The sequence below is a fragment of the Taurulus bubalis genome, assembly GCF_910589615.1.
Source record: "Taurulus bubalis genome assembly, chromosome: 3".
Lineage (NCBI taxonomy): Eukaryota > Metazoa > Chordata > Actinopteri > Perciformes > Cottidae > Taurulus > Taurulus bubalis.
Genome location: NC_136591.1, coordinates 28,160,315 through 28,182,238, shown reverse-complemented (window position 1 = coordinate 28,182,238; position 21,924 = coordinate 28,160,315). Strand labels below are relative to the sequence as shown.

At 41.7% G+C, this 21,924-nt stretch overlaps 2 protein-coding genes across 3 annotated transcripts in view; one reads left to right on the top strand and one right to left on the bottom strand.

Moving 5' to 3' along the window:
- eva1aa (eva-1 homolog A, regulator of programmed cell death a) overlaps window positions 1-16,457 on the bottom strand; it is a gene marked incomplete at both ends in the record, with an annotated part of 67,776 nt that extends 51,319 nt beyond the window's left edge. For both annotated transcript variants that reach the window (XM_079216065.1, XM_079216066.1), the window contains one exon: window positions 16,349-16,457. In XM_079216065.1, coding sequence (XP_079072191.1) covers window positions 16,349-16,457 — 109 coding nt within the window. The remainder of the gene's footprint in view (window positions 1-16,348) is intronic.
- Window positions 16,458-17,105: 648 nt separating this feature from the next.
- Window positions 17,106-21,326, top strand: mrpl19 (mitochondrial ribosomal protein L19). Its single transcript, XM_079216269.1, has 6 exons — window positions 17,106-17,199; window positions 17,394-17,505; window positions 17,612-17,730; window positions 19,967-20,101; window positions 20,411-20,592; window positions 20,811-21,326. Exons 1-6 carry the CDS (start codon window positions 17,121-17,123, stop codon window positions 21,030-21,032), a joined length of 849 nt encoding a protein of 282 aa, XP_079072395.1. The 5' UTR covers window positions 17,106-17,120; the 3' UTR covers window positions 21,033-21,326.
- Window positions 21,327-21,924: the final 598 nt, after the last annotated feature.

Below are 21,924 nucleotides of genomic sequence, written 5' to 3'. Positions count from 1 at the left end.
GATTTCATTGGTGTTATTTTAGGCAAATTATAGCCATCAAACCATCAAATGTTCAAAGATGCAGGACTGCAGGCCTACTGCTGAAAGAGGAATTTCCTTTAAGTGGTGATTACTGGGAAGAGCGGAGGTTTCCCTCAAAGACACTTTGGCAACACTCTAGAGGTGGCTGGTGGAGATGAAGAGGACGATGAAAAGAAGAGAAGAAGATGAGTGACAGACAAGGAAAGTGTGAGATAAAGACATGCCGAATCCAAAAAGACAGCCGCTACATAATCAAGTGTTAATTCAAAATCTGAAAAGATGTCAAGAGGGCAGTGGTTTTAATTGGACGAGAGAAGAAAAAGACAGCACTCTGGTCGTGAGAAAAAAGAGAGCTTTAAAAGTGAAGCCACTGCTTACAGGATGTGGCAGCAGAGGTCCAAAGGCCAGAGCTGGTGGCTTTAGGCTCTGTAGTAATTACTTTTCTCCTCAGACCACAAGGGCCTGGAGCTCAGTATGGCGTTAAGATAAAACAACCACTGGTTCTAAATCATACGTCGTCAAAACTCTGCATTCACCTCTTCATACCTGAACGTGAGCTGAATATATGATAGCGGCATGAGACAGGTTGATGAGGTGTGTAAACATGAAATGAGACCTCAAACATGAAAAGAAAGCGGAGCAAAAATTCACATGGACGCTACAAAGGACGCACCGCCACACAATGGTCATGATGTCCAAAGAAATCTACAATATACGGCTGCTGTAAAGATGCCAGTACTAACTGCTAAGCCATTCAGATTTGGGTCTAAAAAAATGCATTCCTAAAATGCACTGCATTCCTCTGCTTACAATACATTAGTCGTGCTGCTATAGTCATGTTTTGGATTAGCCTACTTTCTTGCTAATCGCAATGGGGCAGAAAAAGAGCGCCCAGATATTTTGCTCAAACCTTAGCAGTTAAATTTGAGGTACAGCAGGATAGACTTTTAAACTACTCAAGTACGAGGGCTGCAGTACGTGATGAGTGAAACTATCTCAGATTGTGTGCATGAATTTGAACAAGCTTGCCATTTCGGTCCAGAGCTAATTTTTGATGGATTGTTGTAACCTGGAGATTTGATGAACTATCACAGATTCTTATTGAGCAAGATTAGGGTCCCATATGAACACAGACGTCCTGTTGGAATCATTGTTGTTTTGTTTTTATTATTTTCTCTATTGCTGTTTTTGGTCTGTGCTTTTCTCACAGGGCTGGACTGTGATGGGAAAAATGTGATTTTGAGCAACATTTTAATCAAAATGTGAGTCTAGTTGGGTTACAGCCAATAGAAAGTGAGGTGGATGAAAGTAGGGAGAGTGAAACAAATCAATTACGTTTTGGGAGATACAGGCAAAATGAGCTGAAAGATGATAGAAGGGTTTGTAGAGCATAGTTGGTTGATAACTGCAGGTTTGTCACTGTGAGTGACTCCTGCCACATAACGCATTTGATCCACAGTGAATATAAGCTTTGATCGTAGCCACTTTAGGTTTTTGAAGCCAAGTCAGGGGCTATAATCCTTCTCCATAAATTTTAATAAAGTTAATACATTGTTTCAGGAACAAATACATTTTAGCAAACTTTTAAGTTTAAACAGTAGTTGTTATTTCATGTTATTTCGTGTTTTTAGTCATCAGTAGCAGGGTGATGTGCAGTACAAGTGGAAAAGTGTGTGAGAGAAGTGGGGGCTGTATTGTATTGACAGCATTAATGGGTGGCACGTGACGGCTGTTGAAATGAGTAAGGTGCAGGATTCCTAGAGTACTTACTGGACATGTTAGCGCGCACACACACACACACACACACACACACACACACACACACACACACACACACACACACACACACACACACACACACACACACAGTGTTGGGGTGTGGGGGTGTCAGCTGAGGGGGCTTAATAACATGAGGTTGGTCCCCTGGATTTAACCCCATTGGTTTTGCTCTTTGGCTTCACACTAAAGAGTATCCTCCCCTCCCTTCTCCCCAGGATATACACCCAGCATGTGTTTCACACGTTGCTTTCAAACTTCATCAGACTGATCAACCAACAGCTAATGAAATTGGGAAGAGTGTGTTGAAAAAACCTAATAGAGAAAAACAATATGATAGAGGAAGAGGAAACTGAGAATTTGAGTAAATATGAGGGCATGCTTATACTTAAAGCAATATGTACTGTGTTTCTTTGAGCCAATTGAGGTGAAACTTCACAGCAAGCTGTGGAGCTGCACAGTGGTTAAACCATACATTAACATGGGCCATGCATTCACCCTCACCCTTTTCAGTCCATCAGCAGGGACAGCTATGACAAACAAACATAACTCACATGTTTAGATGTGGTTCACTGAAATACTGCGGTGTGGAATCTGGAGGCAGAAGATGAGTGAAGGCTAACATTTTTTAAATCACCACATGGGCTTGTTGTATGATTTGTATCAATATCCTCAGGCGACAGTATCCTTAATTTGAATGGCCGGGTTGCCAACATATCCCCCTTCCTCTCCCCTAACAGACAGGGATCGGAGTCCGAGCAGCTGAAGTCATTAAACCGGAGACACAAACACAAACACTGTGCTGGCCCGGTGGCTTATCTTTCTAACACCTAGACACACAAACACACACACATGCATATACACATACACCCACAAACTTCAATCTGCTGGACATGATCAACAAACTTCCACACCCAGCCCAGCCCCCGGCTTCCCTGAATACAGCTTATTTATTTGCTCACACTTTGTCCAACAGCAGCAGTCTCCCAGGCTTATAATGGGCTGTGTGTGTATTATGACCAATGGGTCTTAAAAGGATGAAACTATTAAAAAAAACATTTTCATTATACCAAAAGGAAAGAAAATCAAATAAATAAACACCAGACAGAGGAGGCAACAAGGGCTTTCTCCTGGAAGATTTACTGATGTGTGATTATTACAAATAGATAAATGGGATAAATAAGGTATGGAAAAAACAACATTAGGTGTTTCAGTAAGGTGTTGGGGCACCATCAACCCCAAACAAGACAAAACCATTTGTAATCTTGATGCTGTTTGCACCAGTGTTCAATTGGTCATAGCATTAACATAATTCTCACCAACCCATTTGGTGAATCCTCATTCCTTGTTCAGCTGTTTCTTTGACAGTAAGCGGCAATAGAATTAGATACAGACTGATGCAGTTATACAGAATAAATCAAGGATATTTTTAATGCAACGATGTTCATTATCTGACCTTACATTACATTACATGTTTTTTTATATTTTATATTTTTACAGTATCTATATACATGGCAACTATGGTATGGTTTATGGGATGCACACGTTGATCTCCTGAATGAAAGTTGGCAGTGCCTATATATATATACATTCTTGTGCCTATATATATAAAAATCGATTCAGCATAGTATCGCAATATTTTGCGTGCCGATAATGTATCGATACACAGAAGCCAAGTATCGATCTTTTATTTAATCAATTATAAACTTTTTGGTCCTCGAAAAATAAAATCAATTGCTTTTTCAGCCCACTACATGGTGCTGTGTTGTTTTCTGGTGAGGTCAGCAGAGGTCCCGGATCAGCGTGATGGTAGGAAGTTGGTAAAAACAAACATGGAGACACCGGAGAAAGAAATTAGAAATGTGCCGTCCGCGTTTAAAGCAGACGTCTTGACTTCCTGTCACTCGTAGCGCCGCTGCTGCACAGCTGTTACACGAAACACGGGACAACATGCGCAACATGGTGCTGGTCAAAGACGTTAGAAAAAGCATGAATCAAACTGACTACGGGTCCTCTAGCAGCGCTGGAAGCGGCCGCCATTCAGACGTACTTCCTCACCTGAAATCCACCGAGCTGTGTGCGGCTACGGATAATATTATAAACCCAGACAAAAGGGGGTTTGTTGTTCCGACGTTTTTGGGATTTCCACAACAAGTATGAAGCAGACAGAATTGTCATTTCCATGGTGAATGGCAGAAATTAAAACTGCACGGAGATAAGCCCCGCCCCCTCTTCGGCGCGTCCAGCTCGAATGAAGTGACTATGTAGACTGTAATACAAACAGTTCAGTTTGTCAGGTGCAACATCTATTACATGTTGGTCAGTTTGTCTACTTGACAATCACATTTTGCTCGAAGAAAAATTATTGAAGTGAGATGAAGAGACTGAAAACAGTATCTTCTTAGATACATTATGTTGACAAAGTTTTCCTTTGGGGACAATTTGTGGTGGAAAAAAGGGAATAAATCGCAATACTCAATAAATCGCAGTATCGTGATAGTATCGAATCGTGGGACCTCTGGTGATTCCCACCCCAATAAGCCCTTATGATATCCAAACTCCAACACCCTTACTTTGCTACACACAGAATAGGACCAATATGGACATACAGTCTCTCCAACAAATACTGGGCTGCACAGAACTGGTCCTGCTAAACTTTTGAATTAAAAAAATAGAACACATTTCAATAATAAAAGCTGGATAACTATATATATATATATATATATATATATATATATATATATATATATATATATATATATATATATATATATATATATAATAATATGAGAAACGTATGCTCTGGAGGAGCACATGAACACAACATGCTCCTCTTGCTCCTCTCGCTTCTTCTTGCTTGTGCGTCAGAAAAACAGATCCACACAGAACGCGTTGGCCTGAAATCACAAGAGAAGCTGAGACTAAAAAGTGAAGTTGGCAAAAAGGCAGCAGTTGATATTTCAGGATATCGGCGTCAGCTTACTTTCTCCAGACAATGGGCGGATGTCCCCCTGTGGGTCTGTTGTCTAAGCTCATCCTGAGGGGGTGACTGGGTACTAAACATCTGCCGGGCTCAGAGATGGCCTCACGGTTGGAAAGAGGCCGCTAAGTCTACCCTAGGGAGCCCCCAAAAACTGGTCCCACCCAAGCCCTCCCATGACCTCTGTTAGCACGTGCCTCTCCTTATGACCCCTGGGGGTCAAAGGGCACTAGGCAAGAGGACGCTTTTACTCTGAGTCTCTGAACCTGTGTGTTTCTTATCATTGCTCGCATTGGCGGTGGGGGTGAGCGGTGAAAGCGTGATGGGCACAGAGGTTTCGAGAACAGCCTCCCTGATGTTCGGATGCATGTCCAGACGCCCACAGAGACAACCAGAAAAAGTGTGTGACAGAAAGAAAGACACAGGGAGTTGGACAGAGAGAGCCAGAGGAAGAGGAATCTGTCATTTTAATGGTCACTTTTATGGCTTGGGAGAGTTGGGTGGCATCCAGACGGCCTCGTCACTGACCTCAGACACCAGACAGATGCATTAGTGTGTGAGCTTTATTGTCGCAAAGTGAACGACAGATGTATCTTTCTTCAGTCGTCCTCACCACGGATTGGATTTAAGTGATCGTTGGGTGGGGCAGTGGTAGCCTCAGGCCTGGAGAAGACAGCTTGTGACAGAAAGGTCATAAAGGAACGATCTCCTTTCACTTGTTTTCTCTGCTGTTGTGCAGGTCAGTCAGACATATGTCAAGGAATCAACCATTTATAGTAAATTATATGTTTAGAGTTGGAGAACGCTCTGCTCTTTGAGGGAGCTCTCAAAGAACCTGATTCTGCTGGAAAACTAATAAAATAGGTACTTTGATACCCGTGAGCGTCAGCTGCCACCGCTAAGGAGAAGAAGACAGTGTGAGAGGCGCAAATTGAAAAAGGAGCATATTATTTAGAAAGCTTCATCGATGCAATTAGTAGCAAAATATTTCGCCAAAGTTTCAGAGTTCATCCAGAAATGACCCGGAGTCTGAAAGTGAATCCATTATCACTGCAGAATTATCTCAAGGTTTCTATAACACTTACTTTTTTACAGTAGACCTTCCCGACTTTTGTATACAGTATATACACATTACCTTTGACTTTGTTGCAAATTACGACAGAAAGATGAAGAATGCTGAAATGTGATAGTAATGATGATGGTTTAGAATCTTTCACCTTATGATTCATAATTGAGTTAAATGTTCATATATATATATAAATATTTTTATATTAATTAATTATTACTTAACATTGCTACTCGTTTTCCTTTTTCCTAGCTTTAGTGCTCCACAACCGCAGGTCAGCTAACATTATTGACGCAGAAAATGATTGTGACTTTTTCCTCCACAGCTCTATTATTTCATTACACCCTGGGGGCCCGGGCATCAACTCCAGCAGCCTCCCTCCTCCGTCACTTAGTGTAATGAGTTTTAATGCAATAACAGAAGGCAGCATATCTCAATCAAGGTTGGAGCATGTGCTGTGAGAAAAGAGAGGTATTTCCTTTGAGAAAAAAAAGGTAGAAGTGGGTGGGCACTGAGAGGCTGAGCTTTTTGGGGAATTAACAAGCTTAGTGGGGGCTGTTCTGTGAAAACAAGCAATAGAACAACTCCTAAGGAGCTGAGGGAGGGAAAAGTCGTCTGCAGCATGTCCAATGGGACTTAGCAGCCAGAGATCCCCTTCCATCTATTGTACAACAAACCCAGACGTATCTGCAGGAATGACCAGACTGGATGTGAAAGCTTACCTTGCCCTATTCATTCTGAGTTTCACAGAGAGTTTGTTTTTGTAACTGGGGTCTGGGTAAAACTCTTCTCGCCTGTTAAATGTCCAGTCTCGATTTGTAAAACATCCGCTGCTACACATAAACCCTTAGCTGTACTACTACCGCACTATAATTAACGATTATTTTTATAAATCTCTCCATTGGTTGTTTTTAAATTATACGCTCACTTCTTTAGTCTGGCAACCAAAAAAACCAAACCATCCTATTCAAGTTTAAATACTGTGATACACTGTAGACTTGCTAGCCTTACAACTATTGGATGAATTGCCATACAATTTGGTCGACACATTTGAGCCATCTAATTTTCATTGTATGACCCTGATGCTTAACTAACTTGTGACCAGAAAACATTATACTTTCTAAACATCAGCGTGTTCATATCACGGTGACCATGTTAGCATGCTGAGGTTAGCATTTAGCTCAAAGCCCATCAGTGAAGGAGGATGAATCTCTCACCAACCAAAATGTACTTGTATCGCAATTCAAACGATAGTTACAACACCCAATGACATCTCACCAGAAGTTCTACCAACCAATCAGGCAACGCCATGAAATAGTTATAGTGTAATTAAACAGGACAGAGATATCAGGAGTGAGCCATTATTAGATGTATCAAGATGAATCTAATAATGTATTCTTTCATACATATTTTATACTTTTAGTGAAGAATAATTTTGTATTCTACTAATGGAACAAATGCAGTTTTTTTAGGCTTAACCATGGAAAAAAACGAGAGAAAGCCTCTCGTGGGTTCCCTCCCCCTTACCTGGGCTAGCCAGAGGGGCCAGTAAGCAACAGATTAGCAGTGCTTTGGGAAGCGGGCTGCTGTAGCGTGCTGTAATGCAGACTGTCAGTCCAACACAGTTGGGGGGCTACACAATGCTTCCTTGTTCAGACTGGCCCTTCTATGCCCCACCTCTCTACCTCTCCATTCTCTTGCTCTCTCTCTACCTCTCCATCTCTCCCTGCTGTCTCTCTATCTCTCTCTTTGCCTCTAGGGGGTTTAATCAAACCGTAAAAAAACTAAGGGTGTTCAAAATGTTCTTTTCCCTCTTCTAACAAAGCATGAGGTGGAGAGGGAAAAGAGGATTGAGGGACAGAGGAAGAAAGGATAAAAAGGAAGCCAGATCAAGGCGGACATGTTGACTCCTAAACCAAACATAAATCAGCTCCCAGGAAACAGAGAGTAACACAGGAAAAAAGGGAGACAGAGGGGAGGAGGAGGAGGGGCATCAAAGCATGGTTGACATTCTCTGAGATGCAGGAGCAGAAAAGGTGTGTGTGCTGGTTTTGAGTGTGTCATGGGGTTAGTGGGGAGGACATGTGCACAAACCCACCAGTCTCTTTCTCAATGCTTCTTTCTGTTTACAGCTCAGCTTCATCCTTTAAATGGTTGGTGCAACCCCACGTGTTTGCAGCAGCAGGTATCACTGCTTATCTGATTCCCAATGTAAACACAACATCTCATCTCTGTAAAAATACGCCCTGTGCTCAAAATATGACAAATGAGACTACATTCTTAATTAACCACACAATCGTTGCCTAAACAGAGATGTGAGGACAGCTCGCTAAACTGCAGCTGCATGCAACAGCGCCGTGGTGTCACTCAAGAATCTCCCTCACACGTTTCACAGTGTTTTCTTTGGGCCTTCTTACACCTCCCCCAAGCAAGAGAGGGCAAGTGCAAACACACACCTGTGAAGTCTACATATACATCTATGCAGTGAAATGCTTTAGGAATTAGACCCCTCCTGTCTCCCCAATAACAGCTATTACTAGAAATTTGGGTGGCTTTAGGGATTGACAGAAATCTATTCTAAATAATGATTATCATATTAAGGACTGATTATAAACCGTGATTAAGACGCGCAGCCTTGTTCAGCTGGTAGTTAGAATGTATCCACAGTCTACGTCGGTCATTTTGAGTGTATTTTGGGAGTTTCCCCCCCAAGCAACAGGTTGGAGACAGACGCTGTTTGAAAAGGTGACACCTACTCTCACTCAGATTATAGTGATTTTTCACAGCCTAGTGAACCCTCAGTCAACACACTGATACCCACAGCATCACAGTATAGTATATTGGTGAGACCCTAAGGCTGTGTCACACATGTAGTTTGATTTATTTGATTTAGAGAAGACAATTTTTTTTTTAGATTGTTGACTTTTTGTTCTAGAACGTTTTTGACATTTTACAAAATGAAACAAGAGCTGTGAACAAGTTATTCAGTTACTGACATCAGCACTACATGAACACACATCGCAAAATCAAAGATAAGATGTAACTGACTACAAGACGTATTACGCTGCCACTTGGACCCATTAGGAATAATAACAAAAAGATACAAAGAAACTGAAAGAAGTCTTGCATTGTTATATTAAATGGTAAATGAACTGCATTTATGTAGTCCTTTTCTTCTTTCTTGTCTTAGTGACCACTTAAAGCGCTTTACAACACAAGCCTTCACGTGCTCTCTCCTGAGCCACAGTCAAGCCCAGCAGATAGTTACCGCCTTGACTAAATATCACTCAGTCAGAGTAGACACACAAAAACACTTTAGCTTTGTTGATACTCGCGCTCAGCACAGTAGCATACAATTCTGCTGATGGCGTTTAAAACTCTCCGCTGCAATATTCTCCGAACCGCCATAGGGCGTACAAACAAAATTTGAAGAATCAAAAGGACAATGAGTGTAATTCTGAGATATAGAATGTAGATGTAACCGGAAAAATGCCATAAACCAACCCCCACAATGCCGAGGAGGGATTGTAATTATCTACCAATTAATATCTCATGTTCAAGGAGTACTTTATTGCCTTTTTACAAGCCCTGGAAAGAAACAATAAAGTATTACATGCATTAGAAAGAGACAAAGGTTTGATATCCTGTAAGCAATTTGATTTGGCTGGAAAAATTAAGATTTTTAGGACCGCCTGTTTCTAAAGCATCTCAAAAAGAATTGGCCTATTTCGTATAATCCCATGGCATGAAAATTGTTTTTATCAATTAACTATTTGTGACAGTCACGGGTTTGCCAAGTTACGAAACTTCAGGGGTGCACATCCAAGTGCCGCGACCACTTGGGGGGCCAACTCAGCTTCCCCTCTGTGTATTCTTTTGAGACCAATGTTTTCCGGCAGTCTTGGAGCAGTTGTTTGGTCCTTAATCACTTTCACAGCAGCCCAAACGAGACAAACTAAACAGGTAGTTGAGACTCTCGACACTTCGTCCATAACAATAAATTTACACAGACAAAATATAAATTTGCCATAAACTTTCTACCATCTATCTGTTTTACATTAAAAGTAACACACATTAAACGTAGCATAAAGAAACAGGACATCATCCCAATGGAAGCTCTGGGAGAGCAACAGAATAACTTGTTATTGATGTATAACACACTAGAAATGCTCAAAGACTTTGACTGATTGGAAAGAGTTAGCCTGACAAATGTGTTTCTGTATAGTTTTTGTGTTCCCAGGGCATAATTGACAGACTGGAACTTCATTTAGTGCAATATTAGCCCAGAGCAGCCACATCGTTAATTAAGTATTACCTCAGTCCGGATGTGCTGTATTCCCACACACATCTTGGCAATGAGACAAAAGCGTACTTTGATTGGTGCAAGTTAAAACGGCTTATGTGCCGAGACTTGACTCGCTTTTAAGGCCACGTCTAAGTTTCAACACATTTTCACATTAATCTTGTCAACACTTTTGTATTCAAAGCTTTGTCATGAATTATCTTCAGCCCATTGTTGCTGTCGTCAAAAAAAAAGAAAGAAAGAAAATCAATTCGAAAAAAAGTTCACCAACTCACATTTGAATCAGTGCTATGTCTTTAAAATGTCCGTCTCTGTTACGGTGTGAGGTGGGGTAATAATGTCCTCACGCTGAAGGGGAGCAGAGGGGAAGAGTTGTTTCCTGTTGTAAACACCCATCTCTCATCACCAACACCACATTGTAGCTTGATGTGTGTGTTTGTTTATGTACTTATTGTATCCAGGGGGAGGAACTAACACAGTCTTTCATCACTATCATGTTGTGCCAGACTTCCGCTTTAAATTACACAAATGCACGCTCCCACAGTATGGCAACCACTGTGCCATAAATGCATACAACATCCAGAAGTTATCGACATCATGCAGCCAAAAGCTCCTTCGCGTCACATTTCCCTTTATTTACGAGACTGTGGATTGCAAGAGACATCTTGTACCAAACGGCTGGATATGCTGTTTCAAATGTCAGCAATAAATTCTCAGCATTCAAGATGTAATCTTTTCTGTCATGTCAAACTGGACAAACTTCTGTCTGAATTACGTCTCAGTTTAAATAAACGTCAGTCAGCTGGTTCTCGTTTAGAGCCAGCTCTGAGTTGCTAAACAAAATGGATCAATTCATCTCACACTAAGACAGATCTTGTTGAATCTTTTATTGTATGTCTTTTCTCTTCCTTTGTCGACAAAAGCTAATTTAATGTCAATCTCTGAGTTGTAGGTCTTAACTGTTATCTGTAACGTTTGTCACAAAGCAACACCTAAATGGATTTTAGAAGGGATTTGAAAGGATTTAGATTTGATAAGCGGATTCAAAACTTGATTCAGATTTGAACAAACGTTGTGAAACAGGACGCAACGGTTTTCAAAAGGTTTATAGTTCAAACCTATTCAAACCGCAAAACATGTCTGAAGCACCACACACGTTGTTTATAGATCAAAAACAATGCATGATATTAAAGAATGCACTCGCTTGTTGACACCCAAAAGCTCTGTGTTGTGATACCATCATGGAATGAATCAAAATATCTTGACACTTCCCTCCTTCGGGAACTCGCTCACAGAGAGTATACTCTTTGAATAGCAGCAGCTCCCCCTCTCTATTCAGCCGGAGAGAAAAGCAGCCTTATGCCAGGCCCTCGCTATCCGCCTTCGCCGCCTGCCTCCACCGCAGTAGACAAAACAAGTGGGAGGCAGGATTTGTTTAGACAGAGCTCACCTGGCGCACGCAGACACAGAAACAGTGATCAGGCAAGCCCTAGGGAGGAGTCGAGGCAGTGAGGTGGAGGTGGTGGGGAGAGGAGGCAAGGGAGCTGCTGAGAGTTTGAGTGGGGGGAAGGGGCTGGGATAAGAGAGCATGGGGTTCAGTGTGCTACCCTTTATTCAAGGCCACTCAAAAATCAGAGCGGATTAAGATTTGAGGGGCCTCTGGTAGCGCTCAGTAATATGGACTAGGACATAGGGTAAAAGCATAGGTGGATTTGTGTGTCTGTTGGCTGCCGTGTCAGGCGGCTTAGAGCGCTTTCCCCTAGTAAAGCAATCAGCTGATCCGTCTCTGATGAAGGATCGAGCTGCCCAGTCTCTTTACTGGAGGTCCACTGATTATTGGTTTGGACGATTAATATGCATCGATTGCTACAAACTATTGCTATCGGCGGAACTGAGCTCCACCAGTGACTCCGGGATGTGCATTACCACTTCACATAGGGCTACTTTTTCTTAAAATGTCAGTGTGCATGTGAACCTTTACCTCATCATTCTGGGGATAAGGTTAGGAAATACAGGCCAAAAACACAATCCCGGGAACAGCTGATTTCACAGGAAGCTGACATGTGGTATTCATGTCATATCTGACCCGTCTGGACTTTATTTCTCCACACAAATGTTAGCTCTTAAGATATGTAATGCAACACCATCAGCTCTTGATTTAGTATCGGACGATTAATCCTCTATCAGCTTTTTCTTGCTCCAAAATATTTTTATTATATCGGCCTTTTTATTATATCGACCTATGTTTTTATTATATCGGCCTTATTATGTCAGCCACGATCGATCGACCTCTGCTCTTTACATCACAAGAGCAAGCGTTTAAGGCTGGAACTAATGATTCATTTCCTTGTTTTTTTTCAAATGGTTAATTAATCGTTTGGTATATAAAAGCTCAAGAATTTGTTTAAAAAATATCCATCACAATTCCCAGAACCAAAAGTGGCCCATTCCTATTTCTTGTTTTGTCCAACCGACAATTTAAAAACCGCAAAATACTCAGTTTGCTATCATTTCCGACTTTCAAAGGAAAGGTAGCAAATCCTCACATTTGAGAACCAAAAAGCTATGAAATGTTTGCGAAGTCTGCTTGCTAAATGTCTTCAAAGAGTAATTCATGTTGTGTTGAATTCCAAGCGATTAGTTGACTCGTTTCAGCTGTAATTGTTTGATAAGTATTTTTTCCCCATCAAGCTTTCTGCAGAGCATCTATATTTCAGTAAACATGGCAACGCAGATATGGCTGGAGTGGCTCGGACCAAAGACCAATTAGGTGTATCAAATGTTAAAAACGAAATACTAAAAAAATCAAATGATGCTGTTTCTTGAGATCGTAATTAGGTTTACTGCGATGTAATCATTTAAACTGTTGAACTGCCCCCTGTGACAAGTAGATATGTTCATCAAAAACATTTCTGAAAAAAATAAAGAGATCTAAATGCAAAAATATCAAAACTTATAAAGAACAAATTGATCTCAAACAACTTCCCAGCCCTACTTTGAAGTTATCCAAACATCTGCCTCTTCTGAACTGACTTTAAATTCATGACCTAAAAAAATTTGTTCCTTCCAGCTTTCCCGACAGTGGTCAACATGTGTGATGAGGTTCGACAAGAGGGAACAAAGAGCAAGATGGATGATGACTCCCCCTAACCACACACTCACAGTTACTATGGGTTGACCTCAGTTGACCCCTTGGCCCCTCAACAGCCTCACATCCCATTGACAGGGGTTAAATAGGGTTTTTGCCTCGAGGGTTTAATAAAAGAGAAGAAAAGTTGCTGCACTGTAACCCTTTGGCAGCGTCATATATTTTGTCTGGTAACAAACAACTGGGCCTAAAGCGCTCTGCGGTGAAAAGTGACATACAATACATCTTTGTTTTGTAAGTAACGAAAGGCCCAGTTGTAGCAAATGCTAGATTCCTGTTATTGTTTTGCCATTTTTTTCAAAACAGTCCAGCATTCATCGCTTCACAGGTATGTGTTGACAAAGATGATAATCTATTTTCTGCCATAGGAGACAGCATATAGTACTCAATCAGATACCAAATATTGAGAACAAATTCAATTTACAGTGACAAACAGTCACAAATTGACCATAGGGATGCAACTACTGACTATTTTCATTACCATTTCATCATTAATAATCTGCAGATTATAAAGTCAGTAAAATCACACCTATCGCCCTAAAGGCCAATGAATCTGAAGTCTTCAAATGACTTTCATTGTCCAACCAACACAAGACAAACTTTCTATTTATGACTTAAGACAGAGAAAAGGAACAGATCCTCACAACTGAGATGCTGGCACTTTTACTCATAAAGCTATGTTAACAAGTTATAGATTATCAAGATATTTGCAGGTTCTCTTTCTGCTGATCCACCTCTAAATGAATCAACTATTCCTTTCAGCTCTATTTTAGTGTTACAGTATGTAAGACACCATCCAGTGCATACAGTCTATGGCTCGCTGTCTGACAAAGTACAGTTACATAACAAACTTGTCACATGAGTAAACCTGAGAAAATGGATATACATGTAGAGCAGAAGATAACCCTGTGTTCTATAGATTCTATGACTTCTTGGTATGAAAAAAAACTAAATCAATAAAAACATCAACAGCGAAGAATCGATGACTCGTTAAACGTTGGGCATAATTAGCTCGCTTGCAGAGTTATAGCCCGGGGGCTCTTAAGTGTTGCTCGGCTCACTCCACACCTGTAATTACCTGTTCAGGCAGCTGTATAATAGAAAATGATAACAGGGCGGAGAGACAGAATCAAAACAGCCACCAACATACAGTGGTTTGTTTCCATGATGAAATATGACACTGCTATTACTCCAGTTGTCAACAAGTGATGCAAACACAACACACAGAGAGGCAGGAACTACTATAAGATGTACATTCCTTTGGAAATCAACAGTTGGCTCCGGTTCACCGATGAGACCCGATTGTCCACCATCGTTGCTCCGACCACATGATCGAAAGGAGGTCTGAGCGACAGAGGTTAGATCTCCCACTTCTGTCAGCCGGCCAGCACCTGTCAATCAAAACACCCTTCTCGGTCTCCAGGGAGACTCCGCTGGTCAAGAATGTGAGGACTGAAGGATTTCTTTGTCCCTGAGGTATTCTTACTCCTCTTTCTCATTTCATTCTCTGGGTCAGCATTTCTCTACAAGCACGTTGCACAGAGTCCCTGATGAGCAAACCAAAATTACATCTGGGGACTCAACACCGGCGTCCCTTCAGACCCCATCTTAGGTCCACGGAAAGCAAAGAAAGATCCCAAAATGACAACAGTGTCTCCTCCCCATCCCCCTATGGAGCAAAAGTATCAATGAGCCACTTCCAGGACAAAAACAATGACACACCAAAGCTGAGATTTCAACGAATTAACTTCCGCCTATGACATAGTATTTACATAATCATGCATAAGCCGGGTTATTGGTAAACCTGCTCCAACCAGCGGAAATCTGGATTCAGACCGCACTAATAGTTTTCCCTTCTTGCTTAATTAACCACCATGTAATCTACTCGATCATATTCATGACCAAACCAACAGCCACCGACATGCATGGCAATTACAGAAATGTGACCTTGTTAACAGCCTTCACTTCACCATGGTCTCTAGCAGCTCATTAGGCCACAACATTGGACACACACACACACACACACACACACACACACACACACACACACACACACACAGAGGGCATGTTACATACATCTGCTCTTTAGCACCTTTTCCCCACAGTGTTAGTCTGCTCGTTCCCAACCATTAGACCCATTAGAGGCCAATTAACACCGACACAAAGCTGCCTTCACGTTTTATGGCACAGTAAACAAAACCTGCAGGCTTGCCTTGGGCTCAGCAGAGCTCAATGGCCTTTAATGCAACACAGAAAATAACTCATTAGTTTAGCAATATGCTGGCTTTTCTGAGCGGACATGAGAGCCTTCAGATTCTGTCACACCGGCTTGCACATGAACCTGAGGTAATTGGCACTGATATTACTAGCGTTGCCTCTACCTTTCAAACTGATTCTATACAAGGCATAAACATGCTTTCTTCTCTGAGCTGTAAATCCACAGCACTTGGTCTAGACAATAGTTTCCATCTAGTAACACATTAACCCATTTATCTTCATTGCATCAATGGGATATATGTGTGGCAGATATAGCTGTGCTGATAAACCAACCCTTAAGCCCTACAGCCAGGTGGCTTTACTAAAGGAGACCCTGTTGTTTGAAGTGCCTTTATGTGGGTCAGAATTGGTCAAAAGATAAGCACAACGTGGGCTTTTTCCGCATGTCAAAGTTGTGTTGTACGTTTTAAGAAACAAACATTCGGGTGAGCGTGCTGCAGCACGCCACGGGCACGGGTCGTCCCGGGAGCAGAAGTTCATGCGACACACTGCAATCCCTGCTCGTGGTGGGTTTGAGTGTCGTGCTCAGCGGTTTAAAGCATGCCTAAAAACTTATCAGAGTTATATTTCATCTCCTAGACTTAGAGTGCTAATTGTTTACTTCTCTCGCGCAGAAAAAAAGAAAAAAGGATGAGGTTTGGTGCAGACAACACACGCAGTAAAACACCACCTGGTCATCTGAACAAACTGTAGGAGCGTTGCTTTTTAAAGTGTGGAAAACAAGTTTTTGTCCACTTTTGTCTCCAAAACATGAACACAACAAATATAATTCCCAACCTGAAAAGTCTGAAGAGCCGTTGGTGAGATCAGCGAGGACGCTCAGGCACGTTATTCCCAACAGGAGCGCAGAACTGACGGCTGAGAGAGTCCCGTCTGAGAGGAACATCCTTGAAGCCTCAAAGTTTGTGAGTTTCTCCGTAGCACTAGAAAGTCCAGCCGCCGCATTGGGGTTCAGGTTCTGCGTCGCGTGCGGGAGATGTGCGGTCCCATGGCTCTAGTCGTCCCTCATCCTCCCACCACACCGCTGTGAGACTGAGCGGGTCGAGCAGTGCACTGCTCTCTAAGTGCATTTCTAACTGCGTGTTGGGGAGGCAGCCCACCTGGAGGACCGCCGTTCCCATGCATGGTCTCAAAGACCAGAGTTCCCTACCAGACACCTGCCACCATCCAATAATATAACACTCTGAAAGGAGCCATTTTCCCAACCAATGACTATCCTATTTGTACTTGTAATAATGCATGTAATGTAGAATAAGTTGTTTTTCATACTTTTGAGTTTTTAAGTAAAAATGTTGATGCAGGACTTTTCCTTGTAATGGAGTGTATTATTTATTTATGTATATGTATTTATTTATATATATTTCGGTGCTACTTCCTATTTTTTTAATGCATTTGAAATAGGACCCGGTGAGATGATGTATAACCGATGAAACGGTGGCGCCATCTTGTGGACAATAGACTTTACTGCAGATTTGAACAAATCGCGTATCATTGACATTTCCTTACACGGCTTCCGTACTAGTTCCCATGTGACAACAGAAGGTCAGACATGGCAGCCTGTGCGAAAGGGCTCGACAAATGTATGTTTTCACTGAGGTTATTACGAAACCTGCGGCTCCAAAATGAACGTAAGCAAACTGAAGAAGCTCTCTTTCCTCCGGTAGACTTCATAATTCTCTGTCAGGCTTTGAACATGTGTTGTAACCTACTTCTTCAGCCACGAACATAAGCTAACGTTGAAGTGTTAGCTAGCCGTAGTTCAACGTAATGACCACTTTAACTGACAAATAATGTTTTTGTCGTATTTTCTTGTTATTTCCAGGATTCATATCGACGTCACTGGGTCGTCTTGCCCCGAAGGAGCCGTCGAAGTTCACCCCTCCGCCTAAACCTGTCGTCATAGATAAAACACAGACTGTGGCATCTCTGCGAAAGTATGACACTGCCTCAATCTCTCTCTTAAATCTCTCTCCATAATACGCACATTACCGCTGCATACTGTGTAAAGCACGCTTTTTAAAATGCTGTTTTCCCTCTCAGGTTTCTGAGCCCAGAGTTCATCCCTCCCAGACAGAGGACAGATCCTTTTAAATTTGCTATTGAGAGGAAAGATATGATTCGCAGGAGGAAAGTCCTCAACATCCCTGAATTCTACGCAGGTAAGAAACCTCTTGATTTTTGTGTGGTGGTCATATCTTTGTTAATCAGCATTCAGCCAGTGTTCATGGGTCTGGTGGACCTGCTGCATTTTGGGTTTTTTAATTCAACACAATTGTATGCTAAAATACTAAACACATTTCATCTCAATTACAAGCAATATAAACAGCATATGTTGTTAATATTTTCCCTTTACCTTTGAAGTGGCGTTGCGAAAATTCGCAACTGTTTTGGTGTGAACACGGCATTAGAAGGCCCTGACGGGCCCGCCACTGTCATTATGTATGCGTTATTATGCTAGGATTTTACTGGTCTGGCCCACTTGAGATCAAAATGGGCAGCATGTGGCCCCTTAACTAAAATGAGTTTGACACCTCTGTAGGATCGATTTATCAAAAGTGTTGGCAACGAATTTCATTATCGATTAGTTGTGTCGCGCGATTATTACGGCAGTCAATAAGTCGCGGAGAGAAAAAAAAAAGAGCAGAGCAACTGGCCTGGCGGCATTTCTGAGATTGGAGTGAGACGAGGAGAAAAGCTGAGGTCGTGATCTTCGCAAAAATAGAACATCTTTGATGTGACTTATCGAGTCTTGGCCAATCAGCGTTAAGATGTCTACAGCGTCTTCATTTCCCTCAAACTTGTTTTTAATGAAAGCTAGTCAGCTTGCTATCATGTTAGCTAACGTGTTTGGGTTGTGTATTGTCTAGGGCTGCAACAACGAATCGATCAAAATCGATTATCAAAAGTGTTGGCAACGAATTTTATTATCGATTCGTTGTGTCGCTCGATTATTACGCCAGTCAATAAGTCGCTGAGAAGAAGAAAAAAAAGAGCGGAGCAGAGCAACTGGCCTGCCAGCGTTTCTGAGATTGGAGTGAGACGCTGAGAAAAGTTTAAATCGTGATCTTCACAAAAATAGAACGTCTTGGCCAATCAGAGTTAAGATGTCTTCATTTCCCTCAAACTTGTTTTTAATGGAAGCTAGTCAGCTTGCTATCACGTTAGCTAACGTGTTTAGGTAGTGTTGGCGTTAAAGTTCCATTATGTTCCGTTACAGTTCAGTTTTGCTTGTAAAAAAACGTAACGTGATGAAACATGCCGTAACCTAGGGTGACCCCTTTGGTACGATACTTCGCCATTCCCAATCTGGCAACACTGAGCACCTTGCCACCTCCACTAGTTGCATTGTTTACAACAGCACATGACATCTGCAGCCATGCCGAAATGTAAATGTATGTTCACGGACGGGACAAACTAAAACCCATGTGTTTGCCTCGGCCATGATGCTTCGGAAGCTGAGTGCATGACATGCAGAGCAAGTAAAATTTCAAACACATGACCTGCAAGGACTTTCATACCTATTTGATAGGTAATCGCCGACTCTTGGGAAAGATTCAGTCTTCAGAGAAATATGCCCAACCACATGAGGAGGACTGAAAAGTGTCTTAATTTTCTTATTTTAATATAGGTATAAGTATATAAAAAGTATTTATTATTTAGAATTTTTTATTTGTTATCATTATTGCTTCAATATATGGACAAGACACATTACAGAAGCACTGGACTAAATGCCACAAAAAAGATTTGTTTTACGTTTGCACATTTGCACATTTTGCACACATTTGTCAGTTGCAACCTTGTGCGGGACGGCTGGGGCATAAAAACAAAACACACACACACAACACAGGCACACACACACTATAAGCAGGCCCAGACAGGAGGACAGAGTGAAGGTACACAGGACCTTCAACTTCCACACTCTTATGATCCCCGGGACCAGTGGACCTGAACATCCTGTATGTAATATACATGTGTAGGGGGTGTACAGTATGAGATCTTGAAAATGTGTTCTGATTTAGAAAATGAGCCAATGAGTCGGAGTTTGAAAAAATAATTAATCATATAATTTTTCTTTTGATAAAAATGTAGGGGTTACACAAGGGTTAGTAACTCAACAGGTTCAATACCACTGTAAGATTACCAAAACCTTTGCTGTCTTCGCCCCTCAGTTGTGGAACTTCCTGTTTCAAGATCTAAGACATGCAAAGCCGTGTTTTAAGTGCCTCCTCAGATCAGATTTTTTATCTCAGGACAATTTTTTAAACTTTTTTTCCAATTGGTTTTAATTCGATATCTTGTAAAGAACTATGCAAATATAAATTGTATTTTTAATTATGCACAAAGTGTGTTGATTGCATAATTTTAAATGGTGTAACTTATTTGTATTGTTTGAAGGTTGCATCCTGGCCGTGACCATGGCCGACCCCAATGCCAGTGGGAAAATTAATCGCTTTGTTGGCATCTGTATCCAGAGGGGTGGGAAGGGACTGGGAGCCACATTTGTCCTTAGGAACATCATTGATAATCAAGGTGAGGTTTATTTATTTTCACATTTCAGTAAACCTTTGTTGACTCACACAGGCTGTGGCATCACTGTCTCATGATATGATGAAATGTCTTGTTTTAAGCGAACCAAAATGTTGTTTGATGTCATTGTAAATGTTTTGTTATGGTCCAGTATTAAGTCTGCCTGTCCCTCTCCCTCTATATTATCTCTACCTTAGTGTTGGCCATTTATAACTTGGTTGGCTTATTAACTTTTTATATCCAGAGTTACTTAACATTTACAAGAAGTGAACCAGAAGCTAAAACACCCGTTTCTTCACGCGTGTGTCTCAGGAGTGGAAATCTGCTACGAGTTGTACAGCCCCCGTGTCCAGAAGATTGACGTGCTGAAGTTTGAGAAGAGGCTGGATGACAACCTCATGTATCTGAGAGATGCTCTGACCGAGTACAGCACTGTGGACCCGGACATGAAGCCTGTGCCCTACTCCTCCACTGACGAGGTGCCTGTCAACAAGGTAGGAGAGCTTCAAGATGGATACTAATGTATAACAAAGGGCTGGATTAAATGGGGCTTCTCCAAAGATTATTATACTAAGTACTCTTACAGCTGCATGTAGCAGTATTCTTATTAATGCAGGAATGGTTTCTAGTAATTTAGATTAAAATGTGCCTTCGGTCTGTGGTTTGATCTAAAAAGAACTGCAGCATTTAAGCATTTCTGTCTATTCCCCAGATGAAGGTCAGGATGCGTCCAAAGCCGTGGTCCAAACGCTGGGAACGACCCAAGTTCAACATCCAGGGCATTCGCTTTGACCTGTCCCTGACCCCGGAGAAGATGGAGCACGCCCAGAAGTGGGCACAGCCTTGGCGGGAGTACGACATGCTGAAGGAGTACGAGACGTCCAAACTGGAGGAGGAGATCCTCAGTGAGGTCCAGCTGGAGATGAGCAAGTGAGAAAGATCCTCTTCAGATGGCTCAGCGTATCATCAACAGACTATTTCAGGAGTGGGGAAAACGATAGGAACGTGAGGTTTGCATGGATGTGGAACTCTGCTGGATTAAGTTAAACCAGATGTATTACTACAACTACACCAGTGTACATACGGAGGACCCAATGTGGAAACTGGTGTTGTGATCTGAGGAGTCATGCCTTCTTTTTGTTTTATCAGTCTGCTGTGCAGTAAATGCTTTTTCAATGTCACTGTCTTGTGACATCCATGAAGTGGTTTCTATAATAAAACCAATAAACCCTCCAAGCTTTTGAATTACAGTTTTTTTTTTTGTAGGAGTTTCTGTTTCCTATTGTTAGATATCTGTTTTTCTGTCTGATTGCTATGGAGTATTGCCACTTGGTGGTGCTATTCCTCTACGGATGTTGCGTTCAACAGCAGTTGCGTATCTGGTTAAAACCTAAAAATAAAAGTATTTCTACATTCACATGTTCCAGATTTGTGGAGCTTCTGGGGTTAAATTAACAAAGATTTCCAGATGAATCTGTAAACCTGCTTCTTGGATCAGGCTTCAGTACCCTTCACTTTGAAAAAAAAAGAAAAACAACCCTGGTATTCAGGGACCGTACACCAAGGACACCCGGTAGTGTTTTACTGTTGTGGATGGAAAATTGTGGTGTTGAGATGGTATGTTAGAGCGTCAGTTGGGTAGCATAAAAACACTTGGACTCCGTATGTTATGTCTGCTCTCTGTGAATGTGTGTGTGTGTGTGTGTGTGTGTGTGTGTGTGTGTGTGTGTGTGTGTGTGTGTGTGTGTGTGTGTGTATAAACATGCCGAATGAGTCCCTGCACTCTAATTTCTCCATATTACAGGATGAGACGCAGAGAAAATGGT